At 40.6% G+C, this 20049-nt stretch overlaps 1 protein-coding gene across 3 annotated transcripts in view; it reads right to left on the bottom strand.

Moving 5' to 3' along the window:
• Window positions 1-230: 230 nt before the first annotated feature.
• Window positions 231-20049, bottom strand: part of znf414 (zinc finger protein 414) — a 28186-nt gene continuing 8367 nt past the window's right edge. For 2 of the 3 annotated variants that reach the window (XM_048559821.2, XM_048559822.2), the window contains exons 3-5: window positions 8311-8416; window positions 5493-6046; window positions 232-3951 (exon numbers count right to left, since the gene is read on the bottom strand). In XM_048559821.2, the coding sequence (XP_048415778.1) occupies window positions 3728-3951; window positions 5493-6046; window positions 8311-8416 (884 nt within the window). In that variant the 3' untranslated portion in view covers window positions 232-3727. Of the gene's footprint in view, window positions 3952-5492; window positions 6047-8310; window positions 8417-20049 lie in introns of all 3 variants that reach the window. The other variant, XM_048559820.2, reaches the window with a different exon arrangement.

The raw sequence follows: 20049 nt of genomic DNA, 5'->3' as shown, positions 1-20049 counted from the left end.
TTAGATTCAAGATGCACTTCAATGGAGAACAAATACAAAAGGCAAGCAGGTCAATGTTAAAGCAGCTCCAATGAGATTCCATTAATTAATTTGTATTGGGATTGTTTGTTTGTGATGTTAAATATTGAGATGAATCGAAGATTAGCTTTAAACTGCAAAAGGTTCTTTGTTAAGGAAAGAAAAGGCTGACTAAGCACTGACCAATGACATTTATTTTGTTTTTTTTACTTAAGATTTTCAATTACTGTACAAGATACAATAAAAGCAAAACAATGAGCATAATTAAACCCATACATGGTCTTCAAGTCTGAAAGAAGGAAATCAAGTATCCAATATACCCTTTCAATGCCCACAGCTGAAGGAATTTGACCACAAGTCATGACCTAGGGCATTGTGTTCCCAGTGAAAATTAGATTAAATCCCTAGTACATTGTGTAAGGGAACAAACCTGCAGACTGCAAATGATAACAGATCAAATGAAAGCAGGAAAATACATAAAAACAAATGGCTTGACATGCAATGCAGAAAATCTCTGCTGTAGACAATCACCAACGCTAACCTCAGTGCAACGACTTCCCCTTTGAACAAAGCGCATAAAGATAATCGATCTGGTCAGATTTTCCATGGCAATCATAAATTAGGTGGTCAGTTCAGTTCAGTTCAGTTGGCTGGATGTCTGGTTGGTGATGCAAAGTGATGCCAATAATGTGGGTTCAATTCCCGCACTGGCTGAGACTACCCATGATGGGCTCAGCTTCTCAATCTCTTCCCTCATCTGATGCGTGCTGACCCCCATGTTAAAACATCGGTCATTTCTCTATCATAGAATGCAGCCCTTTGGGACTACGGCAACTTTACCTTTATACAAATTGGAACTGATGATATTATTTCGGTTTGGAAGGTTAGCAATTGATGAGTAGAAATTAAGAAAAAGAATGTTGCTATGGCAGATAGGGAAAGGAAATAAAATTCCTGCTTTTGAACATTTTAAAGCTGGCAACTAAAATTAACATGGGCAATTGTATTTATCCTTTAATTCTCCAAGTCCTCAAAAGTATCACCTGTTGCAGCAGACAATTGAACAATGCTGTGCTCTGACAAGCTATCTAATTTAGCAGAGGGATTCCATGTGTATCAATGAGAAAATGTCTGAAGCAATACATTGGACAGCATGCAGCAGATAATTTAGCTGACTCCTGGCCAGCAGAAGCCAGCCAGCAATCTCTCTAATATAGTGCAGATACATTGAAATGGCTTTTTTGTTCCAAGATGAAAACTACGAACAACCAAATATCATTTTCTGCTGCGAGTTAAATCCAGGTTGGCACAGCACTCTGCCAGTGTATAAACCAGGCTTCTTGAGAAGCATATGCTACAAAATAGGCCACAGTTCACTTCCCAGACAGAGAAATGAAGTAAAATCCTAACATTATGACCCAAGAGCACACTGAAGATCCCCTAGAACAAAAATGTTTCCTCGCCTCAATGATGAACTCAAAAACTTTCACACTAACTGACCCCTTTGATGTAAGCTGGACAGACTATAAAATTGGGCCCGCACGCAGGTTTATTCTTTTGCGGCAAACCAAATAAGAAAACTAATTTATTACCACACTTTTGAGAAGCTGGATACACACGGTCAATGGAGATTTTGTGACCTCAGAAATGGGCCATATAGCAGATTATTTACCCCAGTCCAATATTTAGTTCAAGAAGTGTAATGCCCAACAGTGCGTTAGAACATAACTCCAGAAATCCTGTCTCACCTACACTTGAGGGGAATTACAGACAAAAACAAACAATTTTCCTTTGTACCCATTATCCCACAGCATACTTTTAAAGCTCCAGTGCTCAGAAATGTTGCACAAGTATCATGCACACATAGGATGCAGCAAGAGGGGAAATTTATTGTGTGATAGACAGTCATCACATCATCAGTTTTGAATGCTCGAAGGAAAAAGTCCCACAAAAGTAGAAAGTGCTATTAAATGTTTGGCACTAACTTTAAATGAGAAGCAGCCAAAGTAGAATAAAAATCCACATTCAAGAGCAACAAAATTTTCAACCTGGGCATATGCAACTTTTACAGGAGAGGTTTCAAACTGTATAGCATGTATTGCAAGACGCTTTTGAAATGCTACAAAAAAATGGAATGGCCATCATAGATTGTGGAAGCAGACCGTTCGGCCCATCATGTCTGCACCAACTCTCCAACGAGCATCCTACCAGACTCCAACCCCCTATCCTATCCCTGTATTTCCCACTGCTAACCCACTTAGCCTGCACGTCCCTGGGTACTATGGACAATTTAGCATGGCCAAACTACCTAGCCCGTGTATCCTTGGGCCGCAGGAGGAAACTGGAGCATACCCATGCAGACCCGGAGGGGTGTGCGTGTATAATGTACAAACCCCACATAGACAGTTGCTCATGGTTGGCATCTTGGAGTACGACAAAAACAGAAGAACAGTGAGGCAACTGTTTGAAATGCAATTGCTAAAAATCAAAAATTTTAATGGGATCCCCAAAACGTCAGAACTTGTGTTCGAGAGTATACCTGACAGTGCTCCAAAACATTATAAATAAGAGATTAAAAATAAACAAAGTTGCTGGAAAAGCTCAGCAGTTCTGGCAGCGTCCCGGAAGAATCAGAGTTAAAATTTTGGGTCCGGCGACCCTTTCTCAGAACCGAACCTGAAACGTTAACTCTGATTTTCTTCTTCACAGATGCCGCCAGACCTGCTGAGTTTTTCCAGCAACTTCTTGTTTTGTTCCTGATGTACAACATCTGCAGTTCATTTGGTTTTTGTAAATAAGAGATACCCTGGGGCTTTTAGACATGATATCATGTTGCATTATCAAGCTAAGGGCACATAAATTGTGCCACAGTTACATTTGTACAGAAAGCTAAAAGTTGTCAATAAAGCTAAGATACATAGTTTTCTACAGAAAAATGTTGAGAAAATAAAGCTTTTGATTAACTAAATGAAAAAAAATGTTGGTAATATCCTTTAAAATCCATAGGCCCTCGCTTTAGAAATGAATAAGCCCGTTATTAAAATGAACTACAAAGGATAAATCTGCTGGTAACCTCAGCACTAAATAGCAGGCACAATTGTTAATGTGCAAAATACTGTCTCAGGGTTTCTTTGGCGGCTTAACAGGTTTAGCCAGGACAATTGAACAATACAAAGAAGGAAAATCCCATGTCTGATCCTTAGATTTTGCCAAGGTAGAGGTGCTGCAATTATCCAGAGAGGTCTGGGTCAAAAAGGGGAAGTTGAAGACTATCCCGTTTGAAAATAGATGCGTGGAAGTCAGGTGATACTGAATGAGCCTTGGGATCAAATAGGGCTGATTATTTTACCATGAACAACAGGGATGGGGCAAGATGCTGCAAAGGGCATTTGAAACCCATGAAATTGTAGCTCAACAAGGTGTCAATGACTTGAAGGGAAGAAGCATTGCATGAAACATAAATGAATGAAATGTACTATCCCTCCAAAAATACAGAGTTCTATTTCACACTGCATCTTGATGGCACATACAGATGGCTGCTTGTTTTGGTGCAAGCTGGTCTTTATAATTTTATGCGAACTCCCAACAGAACAAAATTCACTAGACCCAAATTCACCGACAACCACAATATATAATGCTGAACTGTCAACTGTCAAGCGTATAATCCTGGTGACTGCCTTTCTGAACACAGGCCTTAGTCCACGTAAACTTAGGTAAACAGAGATTCACTGAACTGCATTGGCAGAGCGCCATAGTTGTTGCCAGCATTCACGAACATACCCATCTCGTTCGGTAACCTGCTGCTGAGGATTTTGTTGTGCTCTTGCAAATGCAAGGTCATTTCCTCCCGTGACAGACTTGAGAATGGACACTGCATGCAACTATATCGGCCCCTGGTATGTTCCCAGACAATTCGGCTGTTTGCAGATTGAGCTGAAACAAGCAGATAATGGCAGTGAACAATACACTTGGTCAGAATTTACCAACAAGTACATGTTACAAATAAATCTGAAAAACAAAAAAAAATCAATTTCACTGTTAAAGCCTGGTGAACAGTTAATAAATATACTGCACCTTTATCACAATGAATCAAAACTTTAAAAAAGTACTAGTTAATTATGATTAATAAAATGCATGTTTTTATTTTGCTGATGTTACAAAAACAAAGGTGCGAGATGCATATCAGTTGAATTCTTCGAAAGAGTTAGGACAGCTCTGACAAGTGGAGAGAAAAGAGGAAGAAAATGGGAGGGTTATGAAGATAGAATGAGTAATTTGAAAACAGCACAAACATTCTAAACTAGCATATAATTAGGAAACAGATAGCAAGAGGCTGGGTAGAGTGTACTGGAGACAAGTGAGGTGATAATATGCTTGGAGGCATACAGCCAGGCTAGAATACTCAATGAGTAAGTCATATCAGGGTTTATCACAGAAAAGGATGCTGACAAAATCTCAGAAGCAGCAGACAGGATAAAGCTAATGGGCAGAGCGTACTGGAAATGTCTGGCCATGCTTTGGGTGAATAACTCATGCTAATAGCTCAATAATTGTAGAGTAAAATTTAAAAATTTGCTGATGCCAAACATTGAAGATTATGCCAATTGAGTGCAACATTGATAAAGTCAGCAAGATGAGTAAACAGCTGGCATGGGGAACTTAACAGAGGACCGACAGGTAGAGTGTAATTGAATTAATGGTATAGTTCCAAACAGGGATCCGAAACAAACGAATTTGGTGTTCGTGCACATTGAACTTTGGAGAGTGATACTGAAAGTGTAGTTAGCAAAATAAATGGGATCCTGATTTTTACAAACAGAAACGAATACAATAGCAAGAAAATTATGCTAAATCTTTTAAGAAAATCCAGTTTGGCCAGGCTGGGGCTGGTGAGCCACATCACATGATGCTTGACAAGTGTCAACCACCATGAAGCACACCCCATCATCTAAGGTGATAGACTTGAAGGAGACAAAACCTTGGAGATGGATAGGGGTGCTAATAGGACTGACTAGGTTGCTAGTCGAGACTCAATGGGCTGAATAACCTCCTATCATGCTGTTATACCGCTAAAGTGAAATACGAAACAAAGAATGCAGATCTCATTTCAAGTTGACTGTTTTCTCACTACACGCGAATAGTTCATATCAGCACAATCAATGGACTATAATGGTAGGAAAATATGAAGGAGATCAAAAAGAAAAACACCAAGAGCCATCATAAAGGAATCTTTGTACCTAACATTATTATTTCAAATTTAACAGTTTTTTTTCACCCCATAAGCAATGGTTTCACAAGTTTGTAACATGGACCTCCCAAGAATTATGAAGCAAAAGGCATTTTCTTTTCAACTCTCTCTACAAAATGACAGTTCACAAATTGCTGTTTCCACCAGGAATTTAGCAGCCAAAATGAAAATTGTGAATTCCTTTGGAAAGTCAAAAATAGTCAAAAAAGATTAAAATACACCTCACCTGCACTCTTTCTCCAGACCGCACTGGAGAATGGTAGGCTTTCAGAGGGAATGTAAGACCGAAGGCGTGCCTGTGTGGGACTTTGGGACAGGCTGTAAGGTGCAGGGTGCACAAATGGAATGAAGGAGCCAGGCACTGGATTGTGTGCTTGGCTAGGAAACCTACTCAGGTTGGGTGTGGCAAACAGAGAGGGCTCCAACAGTGAAAATGAATGTGGGGTTGCAGAGACCAATGGCATTGAACTTAGCGGCGTGTGAAGAGTTGGCAGGGGATTTGGGAGTGGTGTGAGTGGCCTTGAATTAGATGCCTTGCTGATGGTGTCCACGTTTGCTACATTGCTATCCTTTTCAAGCTGCTTGATAACACTTTGGAATTTCACTGGCTCTACCTGGACTGGCTGTTTGATCAGAGCGTCTGACTCACTGACTGGCAAAGGGCTGGGACACTGCTTCTCTACTTTTTGAGGAAGAGCATTTGTTGCAGTATTAAAACAAATGTGCATGTGTTTGAATAGAGATCGATGAGTTCGAAAACGTAGTTTACATGCTTCACATCTGTAAAACAAATTATTTCAAAAATTAGTGTTTGCTTCTGGGGTTTCAGAGCTTTTAAACCCAACAGTTTTGAAATAAATCTGTAAAAACTTTGATGAAGGAACCACGGCTCATTCTTGGCTCAGGATTAGAAACTTATGAGCTTGGGCGCCCATTCCAGAAGCATAAGTACACAGACTTGGCATATTCAACACTGAGGGGCTGCTGTTCTGTCAGAAGTCTTTTGAATTAAAAGTGAAGCCCTGATTATATGCGCTGGTGGGTGTTAAAGATCCCATGGCACTATTTTGAAAAGAACGGAGTTCCCCAGTATCTTAACCAAGAATTATCTCCCATTTAACAATAATTCCAGTTATTTCCTATGTTGCTCCCTGTGTTACTGTGCTACTGCATCTCCATTACAATAACAAACTACATTTCAAAATTAATACTTTGAAACATTGAGGTTATGACTGAGCTAAGCACAATGCCTAGCGGGTGATAACTGTTTTCAGATTTTTGTCACATCAATAAACCAGAAGGAAACATTTTGAAATTAGCCGAGGCTGATTTGTGGCAACAAAGAAAAGTAGCATGTGGCACTGCATCATTCATCGGAAGTCAGGGTTCTTTGTGTGCAGCCTATTCTACTTTGAGACAACCTGGGTTATACAGACATTATGTAAGTATTCCTTGGGGGCAATGCAACAAAATGATAGCGGGGCAAATTAAAAAAGAATCACTAATGTTTGCTCAGTGACTTTATGGTGGATCAGTAAGGCATTTGGACTCCAGAGTCTATGTTGAGGTGCTGATCTCAACCACGATAACAACAGACAAGTCACACCTAACCTCAGACTAAGTCATTCCCCCTTCCCTTTTACAAATAGGCACGTTAGCAAACCAAAACTTTGACTTCAAAAATTCGTCCTGGGATATGGGCATTCCTGGCTAGGCCAGCTTTCACCATCCATTTCTAAATCATCCTGGAGAAGGTGGTGGTGGGCTGCCTTCTTGAACAGCTGCAGTGCCTTGGGAGATGAGGACACGCATGGCGCTGTTAACAAGCAAATTCTAGAATTTTGCCCCTGTGACAGTGAGGGAGCAACAAGCTATGTCCAAGTCAAAATGGTGTGCAACAAAAGGGAACTTGCGGGAGATGGCGTTCCTGCACATCTGCTGCCCTTGTCTTTTGAGCGGTAGAGAGCTTTTCAGAGGTATAAAAGAGTTATTAAGAGACAACTGATCAATGCCTCAAAGTTTGGCAGAAATAAAGCACGAAATTGTAATAAAGTCGTCTGGTGCTTCAGTACAGAAATTATCTTTTTGACAGGGGGGAGTGGGTGGCAGAGGGTGGTGGTGCTAACCTTGGGAAGAAAAAGACAAAAAGAACCACATTCATATAGTGTTTCATACATAATTTCTCAAATTGCTTTACAGCCAAAGTATTTTTATAAAAGTGTAGTCACTACTGTAATGTTGGAAACACAGCAACCAGGATGCTGATTATAGGAGTAAGCTGTGTGTAATGTGATAACCACTAGATAATTTTTTGCAATGTTGAGGAAGGGATAAATATTGACTAGGTCAAAGAATTAAACTACTAATTACACAATGCACCCTTGCTTACAGGAGATACATCCATGTTAACAACTCACCAAATGTATGGAGTAAATGGATGGGAATTTCCAACAGAAGGTAGTAAGTACTGAAGCTGCCTCAAATTGTCCCCTGTTGGCTGCTGGGAAACAGATAAATTGGGGCAAGTTCTGCAACAGCTATTAACAGAGCAGGACCTGGTAACAGGTTTGCACAGCTCAGTCAGTCAGCAGTCTGTACAGTTATTAACTTTGGGAGGTAGTTCCAAAGCATAGCCTTCAGAATACCTCACTGACGGGAGATTTTAGCCAGTTTCACCTCTGACTGTCTTCCATAAAGATCAATAGGATGAACAGTTGACCCAAATCTTTAGGAAGATTAACTGTGAGTGAAACCAGTCTAAGTTTTCAAATTGGCAAGTACAGGGCAAGCACTTGGTGAAATAAAATAACTGGTGTAGTCATTAAAATTTAAATGATGTCTCTAACTGATGCTTATTTCAATTGTGTTAGTTCAATTTATTGGTGGAGACAGTAATGAAAAGGAGTGGTGGGACTTCAATCTGCAAGTTATGTCTCCCTCATCTATAGTGAAGTTGGATCCCAACATCAAGACATCTGACAGCAACCAGCACGTAGTTTCATATGTTTTGAAATTAATTCAATCTGCCCGAATGATCAACTTACTTGAAGTATCGATTAGGTTTGTGATGCACTTTCATATGATTCACCAGATGATGCATACTGGAGAAACACTGTTTGCAGTCCTTGGTACAACATTTATACACTTTTCCTGAAAGGAAAACAGAATGAGATACAAAGTTGCAAATGTACTTACGTTATCATCATCTTGACAAGTTAATTGGAGTGAACCCCAACTGCATATCCATAGTGGCCACCAAATCTAGGGTCAGTAATAGTGAATATCAATTCATCTGGTCTAGAAATTAATTGATGTGAAACTGATCCGGAATGGAATTTCCGAGCATGAATTGAATTATTAAAAATATTCTAAAAAAGGAATTTCTCTTACCCAACTCTAAACTGGGCTCAGTCTGTAGAAAATATGGTAACATGACAGTTATTGAGAAAAATGTTTCCTAAGACCACCTCTGTTCAATTAGCTATCAATTAGGGATTGTTACTGGGATTCCAATTGTTCAGGATATTTATTAAATGATCATTTTGGCATGGCCAATTATAAGTAAACAGTCGTACAGTTAATGTGACATTGCTTATCCACAGAATTACATAGAAACAACAGGAACAGACCATTTTAACCCAATCATTTTGTGTTGATCTTTATACTCTACACAAGCAGTCATCCTAATTCAATGTGGTCAGTTTGTTCCAAAATACCATGTCCCCTTTCCTCAGCCAGCTATCTCACCTATGTTAGATACACTTGGCTTCAGTCACAAATTTGGGAAGTCCATTTCACAGACTCACAGCCCTGTGCAGGAAAAAAAAGCAAACACAGCTTTTCCTCTTCCGCACTATCAATTAATGCATGTAATCTACAATCTATCCCTCAACTGCTGGAGTCATTCAGCTTCTGCTCCCTTCCATCATGTTTGTAAGTATCTCAAGAAAATTGCCCCACAATCTTCTCAGCTCAAATAATAATGACAACAGCCTAATATTTCAAATCCTTTCATATTTGCCTTGGCTCAAATAGTAACCATTTAAAAAAAGTCATGGGATGTCGGTGTAGCTCGCAGCACCAGTATTTATTGCCAATTCCTTGTTGCCCTTGAGAAGGTGGTGATGAACTGTCATTTTTAGCCATTGTAGTTCATTTGGTGTTGGTAACCTCACAAAGCTGTGAAAGAAGGGGTTTCAATATTTTTGACCCAGCAAGGAATGACAACCTATCTCCAAAGTCAGGTTGATGAATGGCTTAGAGAGGACACTTTAGGTGGTGTTCCCATATATCTGTTTCCCACATACTTGCTGGCAGTAATCATGGGTTTTGAAATTGCTGTCTGAAGGAGTCCTTTGTGAATTTCTGCAGTGCCGCTCGGTGGTAGAACACAGTCTTGTTACTGAGCATCAATGACATAACATTCAATCCCCTCATGAATCAAAGGGGCTGCTTTGTCCTGGGTGGTGTGAAAGTTTTGGAGTGTTATTGGAACTGCATATATCCAGGCAAGTAGGAAGTACTTTATCACACTCCTGACTTCAGTCTTGTAGAAAGTGGGCATGCTTTGTGGACGTTGGTGTACAAGTCCCTAAATCGTTGAGGGAGTCACAGGTGGATAGGTGGGGGGAGGTGGTGCACAAGATGCTTGCCTTCATTAGCCAGGGCATACAATATAGCAGCAAGGAAGTCTTGTAACAACTTTATATTCCTTGGAGCTGAGAAGGCCGGGGTTGGGGGAAATGATTGATGTATACAACATTATTAAAGGCACTGACAGTAGTTGAGTGAATCTTTTCCTTGCGCCCTCTGATCTTGGATATATCAGTGACATGCTTAAGGTGAGGAATAAGTGGTTTAAAAGAGCAGAGGGAAAAAAATCTTCTCACCAGAAACATGGAACATGCTGCTTGAGAGAGCGGCAGAAGTATGTCCTCTTGAAGCACTGAAGCAGCATCTAAACGAGCATTTAAACGGTCGACTCTGGACCAAGTGCAGGTACATGGATTAGTACAGTTTGGTGTTTGTTGCATGGCATAGACATGGTGAGCTGAAGAGTTTTTTTTCTAAACCATATGACTAAATGCAGAAGGTGAGTCATTCATTGCAGGATTCCTAACCTCTGCCCTGCTTCTGTAGCTATGGTATGGATATGTCTTGTCCTGTTAAGTTTCTGGACCATGGTTATTCCCAGGACCTTGATAGCGAGAGGATTGTAATGTTAATTTAACTTAATGTTATTGGAGTGATGGTTTGATTCTCTAATGTGATGTGAAAGTTACTTGCCACTTGTCAGCTCAAGCCTGAATCTTTTCCAGACCTTGTTGCACTTGGCTGCAGTATCTGAGGAACTGCAAATGGTGCTGAACAAGTGCAATCTTCAACAAACATCCCCACTTCTGCCCTTATGATGGAGGGAAGGTAATGAAGCAGCTGATGGAAATGGTTGAGCCTGGGATATTAGCCCAAGAAACTCCTGCAGACATGTCTGACCTTAGAGAACTGCAATCATCTTCCCACATGCCAGGTAGGACTAGAACCTACAGAGAATTTTCCACAAAATCCTATTGAATCCAGTTTTGCTCAGGCTCCTTGATGCCACACTTAAAGGCAGCACTGATGTTAAGGACAGTTACATTCACCTCACATCTGGATTTCAGCTCTTTTGTCCATGTTTAACCAAGGCTGCAATGGGCCCAGAAACTGGCAGAATCCAAACAGAATACCAGTGAGCAGGTCATTGCTGGGCAAGTGCTGTTTGACAGCACTGTTGATGACACCTTCCATCATTTTCTTTTGACTCAAATCCCAGGCCGTGAATTCAAAACCCACTCAAGAGTCATGAGCACATGATCCAGGCTGGTATGTCAGTTTCATACTCTGAAGTGCTCAACTGCCTGAGACGTCAACTTCATTGGTGATGCAAATCTAGAACAGTGGCTCAGTGGTTAGCACTGCTGCCTCAGAGCACCAGGGGCCTGGGTTTGATTCCAGCCTCAGGAGACCGTCAGTGTGGAGTTTGCATGTTCTCCCTGTGTCTGGGTGGCATTCCTCCAGGTGCTCTGGTTTCCGCGCACAGTCCACAGACGTGCAGGGTAGGTCAATTGGCCATGCTAAATTACTCCATGGTGATCAGCAATGTGTAGGTTAGGTGCATTAGCCATGGGAAATATAGGTATAGGGCAGGGGGATGCTCTTCAGGGGGTTGATGTGGACTTGTTGGGCTGAACAGCTTGTTTCCGCACTGTGGGGGTTCTACATGTCTAAAACGCTGCTTCATCTTTCAAATGGGAGGTGAAAACATTCCATTTTGTTACTTAAAATAAGAGCAGGGAATTCTCCAAATATCCCAGACAACAACTAACCAATGCCTGTCACACAATACCTGGTAAATATTCCGTTGCTATGTGCAAGTTAATTGTCATATGCTACCGTAATGACGGCACTAAATGTAGTTCACTGACTGTGAAGCATTTTGTGATTGCCAATGGTCACGCAAGGAGCTATACAAACACGAACCCTGTGTTTCCTTCATTAACTCAGCAATTTAGATTTAACAAAGCATCTGGGCTTCTGAGCTAAAACTAAAGAGTTAGAGGTGTTAACAACACTAATACTACCAAACTTTTAACTCAATTGTGAGACTCCCTTCACGTACCCAGTCTTGTGTGCTATAGTAATCTGACAGTCTGCTCCAAGTGCTGATCTTCCTTGAGGAAGCCATCATTTCATGCTCATAGTTACTGCCAAGTTCTCACTTCAGCAGGGTATCTAGCTGAAAACTCTTGATCCACACGTCACTCTCTTCCTGATGTCCCAGATTGTTCCTAACTCCCACCCCATTGTTGAGATCTTCAAATAAATTCATCACAATCAGGGGCACTTCCTGCAGAGAGGCTTGTCAAAGTCAACATCTGCTCATGGAAATTCCCACATCCTGCAGGAACCGCGCATTAGCGTTCCTTCCTGTGCTTCATTTTTATTAATTTGTCTATGTGGTGAAGGATGCAAGTTTTAAATCTCTACTAAACTGCTTCTTCCTCCACTGCTATCCCTCCAAGCGAATACCTCAATAAACATTTCTTCCAGAAGTACTGCTTTAACTAGGCATAGCTATTGGGTTAAAGAAAATAGTAAAAATATTATGAAGTGGACCAATTTTTTTGAGATACTTAATGCCAATGCAAAAGAAGCCCCATTGCTAAGTTTAAAAGAAAAACAAAATAGAGCCAGGGGCAGGAAACCTCTGGAAGCATTTATTGCTGAGGGTGGTTAACAGATTTTTAATAATTAAAGAATCAAAAGGTCATAGGGAAAAGACAGGTAAATAAAGTTTAAGATTATCGGATGAATGGGAAGCAGAGTCAATGGCCTGAATGGCCCATTTTTTTCCCCCGACATCTTTTGTTCTTTACGGTAAATCTGACAACACATCAAAAGATGTGGAAATACTCTGAAGGTATGCAGATTGAAACATGGCCGAATTTCTCAGTCTTGGAATGATGTGGATTATGGAAAAAAAATTAGACAGACTGCCAATTCTACAATTTTGTAGAAAAATGGCAAAAAAGATACAGCAAGTAATTACCGGTCAGCAAGCCAAATCTCTCAGTGGTGGGTAAATTGTTGGAAAGTTTTGAGGAACAGTGCGAAGTGTTACTTAGGGAAAGAACCTTTCAGTTAAGGCACTGAATATGACAACAGACAGACTACACTAGAACCATGAAAACATTAATTAGATCATAGACAGAATACACTGTGGTTCTGGTTAACAGATTACAGGAAGGATGTGATTACATGAGAGCAGTACAGAGAAGACTTGAGGAATGTGAATTGTAGCTATGAAGATTTTTTTTGGAATGGAGGAGGTTGAGTAGACACTTAATTGAGCTGAGAAAATTACAAAGCATCTCACTAGCAGCCCTTAAAGGGATCAATGAGCCTGGCCATAAGGTTTAATGTAATTAGGAGGAGGATTAGTGGGAAGTTCAGGAAGAATTATTTCATCCAGGCAATAATGAACATGAAGCCTATTGCCCAAAAGGGTGCAGGATGTAGAAACTCTCACCACATTTACAAAAGCACTTTTTGATAATTTACAGGCTACAGACCAAAAGCTGGAAGATCGGATTAAACTAGGTAGCTCTTTTAAAGCAGCACAAATACAATTAACCAAATACTCTCCACTTGCACCATCAATTTCTATTATTCTATCTCTTGTACTATAGTATTGAAAATGAGCCTCTTCCAGTTATTAAATGACTGCAATTCATATAGGGAACCTTCTGTTGCCTGACTTGTTATCTTGGAATTAATTCAACACCAAAGGAAAGTCACTGGACTTGAAACATTAACATTTTTCTCTCTCCACAAATGCTATCAGATCTGCTGAGTTTCTCCAGCAATTTCTGTTTTGGTTTCAGATCTTCAGCATCGACAGTCTTTGTTTTTTGACTCTTTTGATAGCAATTTGAAAACTTCAGTGATCAGTTTGTCAGCTAGTGCAAACAATGCCCATCCCTTTCCATCAACCATCTCAATATAGGTGTGGCATTCAAAATGATTAACTATTTTTCTGTGCTTGTTTATACAGAAACAGAACATTGTGGATTGTAAACAGATCAAAGGGTACACGTTAACAACAATATGGGTAAATTGTAGAGCAATTGTTCTTAGAAACCAGGACGGGAAAGGAGAATTGGACAACATGCCGTATTCCAGCCAAGCAATGAAGAGGCACCAAGAAATTTAAGCCTGAAGTTGGAGAAACACTACAAAAGGGAAATGCTAATTGAAAGAATTCAGATTCTTAACTCTTACTGGTAATTAATTGGTCAAGTCATGGAAATTGTTATAACAAATTCAAATTTTGGCCCAAGAAACGTTAATCTGGGTGGACTGACAATCTGCATAATGGTTGAAGAATTTGAGAACTGGAACAATCCTGATTTAACTTTGTAAAGTCTTGCAAAATTTGAAGGAGATGAAAATGCAACGACAGTCTTGCACACCAATCCAAACAAATAACTAAATATCTTCCTCCCTGCTCGCCACCCAATGCTAATACCCAGCAATTCCCCAATTTATCATCACATCACATTAGGGCTTAAGACAATTACAGGCATGCAGAGTTAATGCTAAATTGTATGAATTCTGATTAAGTGTTGAAGCAGATTTGAAAATGCTGATCGAAATGTTATCTCTGGGCCCTCTTGTGGTACAGAAGCAGAGTCCCTACCCCTAGATTCAAGTCCCAAATGCTCCAGAAGAATGTGATCATATATCTGAAGAGGATGATTAGCAAAATAGGCTAAACAATTTTTTTTTTTTTTTTTTTTTTTCGCAAAATTAGCAACATTATAATGGGGCCCTCTTGTAACACAATGGTCATTTCCCTACCCCTGGACTAGGAGGCCAGGGTTCAAGATCCACCTGCCCCAGGGTTGTGTAATAACATCTCTGAAATGGTTGGTTACATTGTTTAAAAATGTTATCATCTAGTATGCACTTATTAGAGCCTCAGTTACCAAGTTAAAATTAGAATGAGGTTTTATTGTCACATGTACTCCACTACAGGGATACTGAGTACAGTGAAAAGTGCACAAAGTCACCATTCCTGGCACTATCTTGGAAAGAAAGGCACCTAGGTACAAAATCTTAGCTATAAAAAAGTGGAATAAAGAAGAAATAAAGTTAAATGTTTGACAGTACAGTCCTTCTGAGGTGCTTAGCCATGGGCCTGGATCTGGGCCCTTCAACCCAGACACAGAAACCGACACCAGCAGGAAGTAAACAGTCAGCTTTGAGTCCCTTTTGCTGCAGAAGTGTATCACCATTTTTCAGCACCATCTTGCCCCTGCTGTCAATGTTGCTGCCATGAGTTTGCGCTGAGCTGACCTCAGCAATGCAGTCACTGCTGAACCTGTCAGGTCCCTCACAAGGCCCTGGGCCCAAACGTCCCTTCTCCACTGCTACTGCTGGGAGCAGGAACTCTACTCTCACTACTGCTACCTTGCGTCAGATGTGCTGGACACCAAACACAGATTTGTGCCGAAGCCTAATCTAATCAGAGTTAGAGATAGCAGAGATAGAAGAAGGGTCCAGACCCAAAATGTCAACTTTCCTACTCCTCTGTTGCTGCTTGGCCTGCTGTGTTCATCTAGCTCTACACCTTGTTATCTCAGAGCTAGTTCCCTTATGGAATATAATTTGCTTGCTGGGGTTCATTTCAAAACTATTTTTTTCATATATTCCGACACACAGTTTCCCATGATGATAGAAGGTGGTCAAAAGTAAAAATACAATTGAAATTGACCACAATTTGCATTAGTGCTCAGAGTCAACGAATAATCATTTTAAGATCAAAATGACTGAAAATAGTCCAGGACTCAGTGCAGCTGAAGTTTCTTCCTATTCTCACATGCCCCCTGTTGTATTCTTGTCTACACTACAGGACATCCGAGGCAGTGTTTCTTTACCAAAAATGATCAATGCACTTAGTCAATTTAAGCCTTGCCTTGTGATGCAGTGACACCAACGTGTGGGCTCAATTTCTGCACTAGCTGATGCTCCACAAGGATTCCCCTTCTCAGCCTCCTCTCCTTGCCCGAAGCAAGGCGACCCTCAGGTTAAACCCATAATCATCTCTAATAAGACAGCAGCCCACAAAAAGAAGGCACATTAAAACCCAAAAAGCTTGGTCCTTACTCTTACATTAAGAAAGTATTTTATTTACTATTTCCCCAATTTCAATTTGTATTACAAATAAATACATTTGAATTCAGTTAATAAAATGTAGAACATAAAGGGATCCATGTCAACTGCCTTCAATTATTGAATGTTTTTCAAAGAAAAGCCCAGCTGGTTCACTAATGTCCTTGGGGTTTGAGCTACAGGGGCAGGCTGAATAGGCTGCAGCGACTTTCACCAGAGCGTCAGAGGCTGAGGGGTGACCATACAGAGGTTTATAAGGTCATGAAGGACATGCATGGGGGGAGGGGGAGAAAGAGTCCAAAACTAGAGGGCATACATTTAAGGTGAGAAGAAAAGATTTAAAAAGGACCTCAGGGGCAACTTTTTCCATGCAGAGGGTGGTGCATGTATGGAATGAGCTACCGGGGAAGTGGTGGAGGCTGGTACATTATAACATTAAAAAGGCATCTGGATGGGTATATGAATAGGAAGGGTTTAAGAGGGATATAGCCCAAATGTTGGCAAATGGGGCTAGATTTATTCAGGATATCTGGTTGGAATGGACGGGTTGGACTGAAGGGTCTGTTTCCATGCTGTATGATTCCATGACATCTGATTCCAGTACCATAGTTCTGTCACTGACTCTAAACTACCCACTGAAAAGTTCCAAGAAGTCACACAGTTCAAGGGTAATAAGACAGGGCAACAAATGCTCCTGTGCAAGTCACACCCAGGACACTAATAGTCAGTAATCCTAGACACCTGCATCATTTGAAAATTCAGATGGAAAGATGATGCTTCATGTGAGGCCTAGTCCGACTTTGTATAGTTATGGTTAATGCACCAGGTCAAAATCCCAAAGCTGCAGCAGAATGCAATGCAAACGAGGCCAATATGATAATCTAAGTTACTGCTTCAGGATCCTGAAGCAATGATTCTTTTGCTTGGACCACAACGTAGCCAGTCATTCAGGGCAAACTGCAACCATCTACTTCACTGACGATCTTGCAATAAGGTGAACAGCCACAAAATAAACAGGACCCCTCCTGATGAACACAGTCACACAGCACAGTAGCAAGATGTATAGAGTTGAGTGAGGAAGCGGGCTGCGCCTCCGTATCATTCAAAATCCCAGCGACATGGAAAGCAAGGGCTTCCAATCGAAAAGTCTTCATAGCACAACAAAATCATTCATGTGTGGATCAGCTGAAGGCTACGAAAGGAAAGTTGCATTAGAGGTTTGCTCTCAATTATACAGTCTTGTCTGTTCACTGCAAGCAGGTAATGCCCCACCAGGGTACTGACAGGCTTGCCGTGCTGTAAGCCTCCCAGTCTGAAACCCCTACAGAGTTTTCAACAAAATGTAAATTTCATCACCCCCTTTGATGATCAGCTAGTAGAGGCAGGTGTTTGGCAGAATTGTGACACCTGGGAGTTCCTAGTCACAGCTTAACACAAAGACAGCAGTTACCAATTAACTGCTTCGCTCTGAAGAGATGGAAAGGTGGCCTGGTGCTTGTAATTATGCCTGAGCATCGTTCTGCAGTTGTAACTCTACCAAGCCCACTTGAGGGAGGAGCTAGAAAAACAGCCTCAAATAAAACTGCATTACTGCAAATCCGGCTGGAGACCCACATCCAGGTGCATGAAACAACTGTAGGCAAGGCATGAAAAACAAGCCCAGATAAGATCTTGAGCCATCAGGTTGCTAGTGGCACACTCAGAGTTACTAAAGAAAGGAACCACGATACTAAGACAGGAGATGTGGTGCCTGAGCATTGACATAGTTGCCCTTAGAGAGCACATGCCAGGCAAATGAAAGAGCACAAAGGTGGTTATATTTTCTACTGGGAGAAGAAATCTTGAGAAGACTGAATTGAGAATTAGCACTGCCATCAGAAACAAGCTAGTTCAGAAAAAACACTAATTTTATTAAATAAAGAGGCAGGGAGGTCAAGGATGGGAAGTTCACAGGTCACAGGATCATGAAAAAAGAGAAGTTGTCTGGGACACATACAAAGTTTAGAACAAATTTTGGAAGAAGCATTTTGAGTAATACTCACTGTTTGCTACTGGCAAGTTTTATTTTAGGTAACGGAATCAGACTGTTCCTCTCTTTCTCGACAGTGCACCAGACTGATTATGTGGAAACCATGTTGCTGTCTCTTTAGTTCCCTCCTAATACTCACTACCTCCTGGAAAGTGACCAGTAAAATGCCTACATCATGAAAATGAAAGGAAATCCCCATTGTGTCGAGAGAAACAAGGTTAGTGTTTCAAGTTGATGACCCTTTTACAGAGAGTGGGGAAAGTTAACGGGAGGAGGGTAGGAAAAAAGAACAGAAGTAAATTGTAAAAAATATTTCAGGACTTCCTTTCATTAACGAGATGCAGCTTAAAGACCATGTGATGTGAATAATACCTTGCTGGCCCAGACCAGTGCACATTATCCACTTACAATAAAACAGAACTGGTTTTTAAAAAGTTAAAGAGCACATGTATTCTGTCGTGGATGTGGATGTCACTGGCGAGGCTGACATTTGTCATCCATCCCAAATTTCACTCAAACTTGGCCATTTCAGAGGGCAGTTAATGGTGTGAACAGCTTTTGTCTCCTTATCAAAGGAAAGATATACCGGCATTGGAGGTCGTTCAGAGAAGATTCACTAGGTTGATCCTGGTTATGGAAGGATTTTCTAATCGGGGTGGCTGAGGAGGTCATTGGAGGCGAGGACATGGAGAGATGAACTTATTGAAACATACAGGATTCTTAGGGCACTTCGCAAAGGAGATGAAGGAGAGAAATGAGGAGGAATTTCTTCTTTCAGACAATGGTCAATCTGTGCAATTCTTTACTTCAGAGAGCTGTCAAGGTGGATCGTTAAATATACTCCAAGCCAAGGTGATCAGATTTTTAATCAGTAAAGTCATGGACAGAAAAGTGGAATGGAGGATGATCAGATCAGCCATGGACTCACTGAATGATTGAGCAGACTCAGTGGACTGACTGACCTACTTCTGTTCCAATGTCTTACAGTCACCACTGAGGTCAGATTTTTGTCTCAGATTTGTTAATCAAATTAAAACTCCACCAGTTACCATGGTGGGATTTAAACCCATGTCCCTGGAGTATTCAAAAGGATTACTGGTTCAATGATAATATCAGCACACCATCGTCTCACCCAGGAAAATTAAGAGAGGGCAGATCTCCTTGTCATTGGCACTGCACTCTACTTTTGTTAAGTGACAAGTGGTCAACAGTAGTGGCAGCCTGGAATACAGTACAAAACAAGCAATGCTGCAGCACAGGTGAATAAATATGGGGCTCAGCCATAACCTACACTTCACTTAAAAATTGGCAGGAGACCATTTTGAACACCAACCATAGCTTTCTTTTCTGTAGTGATTGAATGAAATGTAATTCCCTGACAATGAAAATTGATTAATTCTGTCGCCTTGTTGCCTGTGTAAAATCTTAAACAAAACAGTCTCCCTTTCTCCTGCAAGGTTACACTCCAATTGAAATGAATGTGTCTATTACCTTATTTAAATATCTCTTGTTCATTTATGAACACAGACCGGTATCAACAGTTAACATCACAAACAAGTCAGGTTCCATCATTAATTTGTGTCCATAGTACTATCAAGTTCATGTCCTGACTCCAGTTTCTACAAAGCTCATATGAAAATGAGAGTCTGCCAAATCATATTTCTTCTCCATCAAGTATACATTAGCATTATCAGAACTACCAATTAACTACGGCTCCCCTAAGGTATTGGAGAGTACATAAGATGGCCACAAAATTCTCCATTAAACTCAAAACAACAAAATAGCACCACTACAGTTTATATCTAATGACACTTATCCAGATTGTTTGAAGAAACACAAAATCAATAACAACAGCAACGTGCCAACAATGAAATCAAATTTGGTCAAAAATAAATAAAAAAAGTCTGTTGTTCTTAAGCTCTCTCTCCCAAACTATTTATAGAAAGGAGCTTTAAACAAACAAAAACTTGTTTGTGGGATAAACATGCAACAAGTTAAATCAATATTTATTTCATAAACGAGAAACTCTAGCACAGGTTTT

The sequence above is a fragment of the Stegostoma tigrinum genome, chromosome 30 (genome assembly GCF_030684315.1).
Source record: "Stegostoma tigrinum isolate sSteTig4 chromosome 30, sSteTig4.hap1, whole genome shotgun sequence".
Taxonomy (NCBI): Eukaryota; Metazoa; Chordata; class Chondrichthyes; order Orectolobiformes; family Stegostomatidae; genus Stegostoma; species Stegostoma tigrinum.
The sequence above is the reverse complement of the archived record's forward strand: the minus strand, read 5'-3'. Positions and strand labels throughout refer to the sequence as shown.